The 7,855-nt window shown below is 47.2% G+C and overlaps 1 protein-coding gene and 1 non-coding gene across 2 annotated transcripts in view; one reads left to right on the plus strand and one right to left on the minus strand.

Moving 5' to 3' along the window:
• Positions 1-3,973: 3,973 nt before the first annotated feature.
• The window catches only part of FBXL12 (F-box and leucine rich repeat protein 12), a 7,171-nt gene continuing 3,289 nt past the window's right edge, over positions 3,974-7,855 (minus strand). The window contains exon 3 of the mRNA XM_007460636.1: positions 3,974-5,432. Coding sequence (XP_007460698.1) covers positions 4,611-5,432 — 822 coding nt within the window. The 3' untranslated portion in view covers positions 3,974-4,610. The remainder of the gene's footprint in view (positions 5,433-7,855) is intronic.
• Positions 7,758-7,830, plus strand: TRNAE-UUC (transfer RNA glutamic acid (anticodon UUC)). Its single transcript has one exon. It is a non-coding gene; the product is annotated as a tRNA-Glu (tRNA).

Consider the following 7,855-nt stretch of genomic DNA (forward strand, 5'->3'; position numbering starts at 1 on the left):
TCACATTGTGCATTTTTTTTTCAGTCAACAAGACAAAGAAAGTTTTAGAAGACGATAAGCCAAACTTAACAATGATTCCCTGCGGGCCAGAGATTAGAAATAGATTCAATTTCTGTAATGTTAAAATTACTTACAAGCAGGTATTATTTTCAACATCAGGAAAATTTCTTGTTAACCAGAAATTATATGTTTTTTAAGGCTCTTTTTTTAAAAAAAATATTTATTTATTTGGCTGCACCGGGTCTTAGTTGCAGCATGTGGGATCTTTAGTTGTAGCATGTGGGATCTTTAGTTGTAGCATGTGGGATCTTTAGTTCCCTGACCAGGGATCGAACGCGGGCCCCCTGCATTGGGACTGCGGAGTCTTAACCACTGGACCACCAGGGAAGTCCCAAGGCTTATTTTATACTTTACTTTTTTAACTGAAGTATAGTTGATTTACAATGTTGTGTTAATTTCTGCTCAAGAATTATATGTTTAAACGCAAATAACCATTCATCAGTGAATAGATAACAAATTGTCTCTAGCCGTATAATGGAATACTACTCAGGAACAAATTTTTTTCTTAAGTTTTTTGGTTTTTATTTTTTTGGTCATGCTGCAGGGCATGCGGGATCTTAGTTCCCCCGACCACCAGGGATCAAACAGGGGCCCCCTACAGTGGAAGCATGGAGTCCTAACCACTGGACTGCCCGGGAATTCCTGGGAACAAATTTTTGATCCCTGCAACAGTCTGGATAAATCTCAAAATTATTACGCTGGGTGAAAGAAACAAGACCCCTCCCATACACACAGAGAAAATAACACATTATATGATTCCATTTATATAGTATTCTAGGAAAAGCAAAATAATCTATAGTGACAGAAAGATCAGTGGTTGTCTGGGGACAGGAACGGAGGGAGGGTTATGAGGGGCCACAAGGAAACTTTTGAGGGTGATGGAAATGTTTGTTATTTTGATTGTAGTGATGGTTTTACGAGTGTACACATGTCAAAAGTCATCAAATTACTTAAACGTGGTTTGTTATACATTAATTATGCCTCAATAAACTAAAAAATTTTTTTGTCTAATGGAGCACAGTTACTGGGCCATCCTTTCACATAATGTTCCATGTCAACAAAGCAAATTCACATAATGGTTAAGATCATGGAATAAGATTACTCAAGTTTTGCTGCGTCATTAGCTGTGTGGCTTTGGGCAACTTAACTTCTCTGTGCCTCAGTTTCCTTCTCTGTGCCTTTCTCACTGGGCTGCTGATAGGAGTCTGTACATGAAGGACTGAGCACAGTACCTGATATGCAATAAGCAAGCACTCGATAAATGAGTGCTTACCTTCATGGGCTGGTGTATTTTTTGTTTGTTTTGTTTTTGGGGGGATTTTTTTTGGCCACGCTGTATGGCTTGTGGGATTTTAGTTCCCCGACCAGGGATTGAACCCTGGACCCTTGGCAGTGAGAGCTCGGATCCTAACCACTGGACAGCCAGGGAATTCCCATGGGAGGGTGTATTAGTCATGTTTTTTATTTTCTACATTTTATGATGCTTTGACATCTTAGGTCTTGCAAACCTGGGGAAAGACCGCCCCTCCCAGGGTTAGCTAGTTCCTAGAGATAGCAAACCACATGCCTGGGAGCCCGCTTCTCCTATGCAAACCAGCCAATCCGATCACCTCCTTTATCTAACCCTGGGACCCTAAACCAATATTCCCTCTGCCCTAAATCATCCCAGGACCATGTAACATGCAACTAGGGACCACCCCTAGAGCCTCGAACCCACTGAAATTATTTATTTATTTAAATGCCTTTTAAAACATATTTACTTATTTATATATTTATTTAATTGTTGGCTGCGTTGGGTCTTAGTTGCAGCACGCAGGATCTTCCTTGCAGCATGCAGGATCTTTTGTTGTGGCGCATGGTCCTCTCTCCTTAGTTTCAGCCTGCGGGCTCAGTTGTGATCCCACGCCATGTGGGATCTTAGTTCCCTGACGAGGGATCAAACCCACGTCCCCTGCATTGGAAGGCGGATTCTTAACCACTGGACCACCAGGGAAGTCCCCCACTGAAATTATTTAAACCATCCAATTCTTAGCTTGCTCTGCTGGCCTCCCCTGCCTCTCCCATTCCTTCCAGCAAAAACTATAACAAAGGCTCTGGCCCATGCTTTTCCCTCACTCCTTCTGACCAGTCCTGGTGCGCCCCCGTGTGGCCGTGCATGGCATGGCATGCCCCTCCTCTTGGGAATTGTAGTAATAAGCCCTTTTTTAAAGGACAGTTGTTGGAGGATGGAGAGAATGAAAAGAGACCACCGAAATGAGAAGGCATCTTGAGACCGAAAAACAAGGCAGGCAGCTCCATATAATCAATGGATCAGTTTATTAGAGGGTAACTTGCTCACAGGGTGGGATCAGGTGGATAGCGATCCAGAAGCATTCACAGCCTCACTCCACACCACCGAGGGGCCATTCGGACAATTTATAGTTAACCTAGGGTATGGGGGAAGGTGCTTAGAAACAGGATGTGCATTCCTAAGTCAAGATTTATAAATGGATAACTAGTCTCGTGGGTGCCGGGAATACGTAAGCAGTGAAAGTTTTCATCATTGTTTGGGGCCTAACAGAGCACAGAGGCCACCTGAGCCTAATGATTATGAAACAGTATTAACTACAAAGCCCTTGACGACAGAGAAGTGATTTACTGTACAGTACAGTCCTGCACAGGGTCAGTGGAAGGACAGGAGGAACAGGGCCCAAGATGGTGTCAGTTATGCTAATGGCCATACAACCGCTGTCTCCACGTCTATCACCTTACTATACGTGATTAAAACAAGTTCCAGGTACATTCTGTCTTGTTTTATTTTTATTTTGGTGGGGGTGAATTAGAAAAAAAATAGCTTTATTGCTTTGCCAGGCAAATGGGGCCACAGCAGGCTAATGTCCTCAAAACTGTGTGTCCCGACCTGGAGTGGGGTAGTGAGGAGTTTTATAGTAATGGTTCAAAGAGGAGGGCGTGATCAGCTCGTGGACATTCTTCTGATTTGTTGGTGGTGAGATAGGTGGGAGTCGGCATCATTAACCTTCTGGTTCTAACCGGTCTGGGGTCTAAATGCTTGTGGGCACCATACCCTTAGTTTCAGTATCTGCAAAACAGCTTGAAGATATTGTTATGTATATCCCTTGAGCGGGGGCGGGCTACCAGGACCCTGCCCCAAGGCTGCACTATTGTCCAGGTACATTTTAAAACAGATGACAGGGACTTCCCTGGAGGTCCAGTGGTTGAGACTCCCCGCTTCCACTGCAGGGGGCATGGGTTTGATCCCTGGCTGGGGAACTAAGATCCCGCATGCCGTGCATGTATATACATACGTGTATATATGTATAACTGAGTCACGAGTCACTTTGCTGTGCAGCAGAAATTAACACAACATTGTAAATCAACTATACTTCAAAAACAAAAAAGTAACGCTCATTTCATGGGTGGGCACTTAGGATCACTATCAGTCCGCCTCCTGCATCTTTCAAGTGGTTCAGACTCAAAGGGCAGGAAAAGGAGCCATCGTCTCTCTGACTTCACTCTTGATTGCTCCCCCCTTGTTCCCTCGGCCACTTGGACCATCTTCCCATCCCTGGAAATTGCCAAGCTCACTCCCATCTCAAGTCTTTGCCTTTTCTGTCTTCCCCGGCGCTTCCCGGGGCTGGTTCCTCACCTCTCAGCTCTCGGCTCAGAGAGGCCCACCCTGCCCACTCAACCAAACACGTGTGCCTCCGTCACGTGGCCCTGGTTTATTGTCTCAGAGTCTCTGAAACTGTTCCGTGCGTGTGTTCACCTGTTTATCATCCTGTCTTCTTCCTTGTCTGTTTTGTTCACTGCTGTGGTCCCAGTGCCTAGAACCATGCTTGCAAGAGAGCAGAGGCTGAACGCACATTTGTTGAATGAATAAACCAAATGCTTTTTTGAAAAACGTGATTATCTTTCTTTAATAGCAAAATAATATATATTGCGGAAAACTTGGAAAATACAGAATACAAAATACTGAAAGGACAACTTAGAACCTTTATTAACATTTCGATCATCAAAGCATGAGTTGTATCTGCCCTTCTCTCTGTGTCTCCTGTGTGCATGTAGGACTATCAATGGTGTGTCGGCGTGTCAGTGGTGTGTCGGCATGTCAATGATGTGTCAGTGTGACGGTGCACATGCGTTGACAGCCCTTCCAGGTTTCCTAAGGGGCCTTGACCCCTCAGGTCTCCCTAACTCCTAACCCACCCTTCCACATCTGTCCTGTTCCTGAGAATGGCTCTTCATCCAGGACCTTCTCGGGTCTCAGGGCTGGTAAAGAGTAAGGCTTTGCAACATAACCGAGAGGTAGCTATGGTCTTCCTCATTTCTGGAGGTGAGGACAGGGCCTCCGAGAGGCTGGCTGATGTCACAGAGGCCACACAGCTGGCAAACCATTTCCAATGATCTGGAGGAGCCAAGGCCTAGGTTCTCTCTACCTGTGGCCTTCAATACCTCTCCAGCCGGATTACCTGCCCACGGTAAGGTGCTGCTCAGAGGGTCTGGGACTCATTAATAAAAGCTGAGAGGGGTCTCAGGCTCGGCTGGTGCAGTCACATCCACCAGTCCATGGACTCTTTGGGGCAGGCCCTGACGATGACCATACAGTGGGGCAGCCCCTTAGACAGGATCCTCTCTGCCTCCTGACCCTCCCAGCCCAGCCCCTGCAGCTCAAGGACCCTGAGCTTGGGCATGGTGAGGCAGGAGGAGAGGATTTCATGCGGGGAAGGCATTTCTGGGGTGATGAGCGGCCCCAGCAGGCACAGACTCTCCAGGGCCGGCATGCCCTCCAGGACCGACAGGCCAGGGGCCGAGAGGCCCCGCACGGTCAGCCGGATCTTCCGCACATCTCGGAGGTGGCGGCTGATGGCCAGGAGGGTGCTGTCGGCCGAGAGGGTGCAGCCCAGCACCTCCAGCCTCTGCAGGTAGCTCAGCTCCTGCAGGCCCATATCCAGCCCAGTCTCGGTCACCCGGTAGGTGCCGCCCAGCACCAGCGAGCGCAGCGCGCGGAAGCGCGTCAGGCCCTGCAAGTGCTCATCGCGGAAGGCGGGGACGCGGTCCAGCACGATGCACTCGAGCAGGGGCAGCACGGTGGGGTCCTGCTCTTTGAGGAGCCAGGCCATGGAGATCTCACAGCTGTGCAGCTCCAGGGTCCTCAGGGTGCAGGGGAGGCTGGTGATGGGCACCATGCTCAGGTTGGCCACGTGCAGGCAGAGGCGCTTGAGGTTGGGGCACTTCTGGCCCAGGGCCCTCATCAGGGCGGGGGACAGCTGGGGAGCCTGGGAGCCCGAGAACAGGTAGCCGCCCATCCGCAGGGAATGGAGCCGGGATGCCATGTACCGGCGAAGGAGGTGCCACATGACTTTAGGCCGCATCTGTAAGAACCAGAAACGGGGTGTGGGGGGGCTGTGACTGGGGGAGAGATGTGGGGCACCTTCCAAGGCCCCCACCTGCCTGGAGACAGGCAGTCCCCAGCTGGGGCTCTGATGTTCCCTGGGAATTCTGTCCTTCCCTCACCAGCCTCACGCAACCAGATACCTCCCCAGGAGCAACAGGATGATTTAATCTGTTTTGACGTCTAGGTTGGAACAAAAGCAATGGCGATAAGAGACCATAACAGATCTGTCTCTAGCAAGAGAGTGGATTCTCATTATCTTCTGCAGTAAGCAAGAAAGTGAATCCACCTGGCAATATTTTCATCCCTTTCTTAATGACTACCTCCTCATAGAAATAAGCAATACAAAATAAAACTGAAAAAGGCTAAAACTGCCCAGGGTAAATTAGATCTAGGTTAAAAGAAAAAAATAAAAATCACAGCTTGGTAATAGTGAAAGCTGCAAAAATTAACCCTGGGAAGTTAGACTTAGTAGAAAACAAAGAAACAAACAAACAAACTATAACTAACTGGTACCCTGTGCATTTCATTATATGTATATTTTAGCTTAAAAAAAAAGAGGACAGAAAAAAGAAATTGTAGGGACTTCCCTGGTGGCGCAGTGGTTAAGAATCCGCCTGCCAATGCAGGGGACAAGGGTTCGAGCCCTGGTCCGGGAAGATCCCACATGCCGCAGAGCAACTAAGCCTGTGCGCCACAACCACTGAGCCTACACTCTAGAGCTCACAAGCCACACTGAACCTGCATGCCACAACTACTGAAGCCTGCATGCCTAGAGCCCGTGCTCTGCAACAAGAGAGGGTAAATTAGATCTAGGTTAAAAGAAAAAAATAAAAATCACAGCTTGGTAATAGTGAAAGCTGCAAAAATTAACCCTGGGAAGTTAGACTTAGTAGAAAACAAAGAAACAAACAAACAAACTATAACTAACTGGTACCCTGTGCATTTCATTATATGTATATTTTAGCTTAAAAAAAAAGAGGACAGAAAAAAGAAATTGTAGGGACTTCCCTGGTGGCGCAGTGGTTAAGAATCCGCCTGCCAATGCAGGGGACAAGGGTTCGAGCCCTGGTCCGGGAAGATCCCACATGCCGCAGAGCAACTAAGCCTGTGCGCCACAACCACTGAGCCTACACTCTAGAGCTCACAAGCCACACTGAGCCTGCGTGCCACAACTACTGAAGCCTGCATACCTAGAGCCCATGCTCTGCAACAAGAGAAGCCACCGCAATAAGAAGCCCACGCACCACAACGAAGAGTAGCCCCCGCTCTCCACAACTACAACGAAGACCCAACGCAACCATAAATAAATAAATAAATAAAATTAAAAAGAAATTGCATACCATTAAATCTGTTGACGAGTTTTTTTTGGTAAATATGACTTTTTTATTAGCAAGATCCATGACAAGCAAGAGGATATTTTGCTACCTCTCAGTTACACCTTTTCTGTTGGGTTCTTGGTATCCCTAATCCTTTTATTCCTAAATTCTTTTTAAAAATTTTTTATTGAAATATAGTTGATTTACTATCTTGGGTTAGTTTCACTGTACAGCAAAGTGATTCAGAATATATATATATATTCTTTTTTTACATTGTCTTCCATTTTAGGTTATTACAAGATATTTAGTATAGTTCCCTGTGCTATACAGTAGGTCCTTGTTGGTTATCTATTTTATATACAGTAGTGTGTATATTTTAATCCCAAACTCCTAATTTATCGCTTCCCCCTGTTGACTACTCTTGACAGAGGAATCAAATCTTCCTGATAAAATTTTTTTTTTTTTTTTTTTGCAGTGTGCGGGCCTCTCACTGCTGCGGCCTCTCCCGCTGTGGAGTACAGGCTCCGGACGCGCAGGTCCAGCGGCCGTGGCTCACGGGCCCAGCCGCTCCGCGGGGCACGAACTGTGTCCCCTGCATCGGCAGGCGGACTCCCAACCACTGCGCAACCAGGGAAGCCCTTCCTGATAAAATTTGGACCTGCAAGTTTGGGCCGAGGGTACGGGACTCACTAGAAATATTGCCCACTAAAAGGGAACTCACAGAGTAGAAGCGACCGTTGGCAAAATTTTAAATGGCCACGAAGCCAGAGGTTGAATCCCTTTTACTTGTAAAAGGACAAAATTAGAAAATCCTTTAAGTTTCATAAGATCAAACATTGGCCAGGATGTGGAGAAGCAATTCTCAGGTCCTGCTGGTGGGACTGGGTCTGGATACTTTGGAATGCGATCTGGTGGGTTTTACTGCAATGTAAAATGTGGACACCCACTGGGACCTGTTTTGTTTTTAAGAACATGGGAGCAGGAATTCCCTGGCGGTCCAGTGGTTAGGACTCCGCACTTTCACTGCCGAGGGCCCAGGTTTGATCCCTGGTCAGGGAACTAAGATCCCACAAAAAAAAAAAGA

This window comes from Lipotes vexillifer, unplaced genomic scaffold (assembly GCF_000442215.2).
Source record: "Lipotes vexillifer unplaced genomic scaffold, Lipotes_vexillifer_v1.1 scaffold1011, whole genome shotgun sequence".
Classification (NCBI taxonomy): domain Eukaryota; kingdom Metazoa; phylum Chordata; class Mammalia; order Artiodactyla; family Lipotidae; genus Lipotes; species Lipotes vexillifer.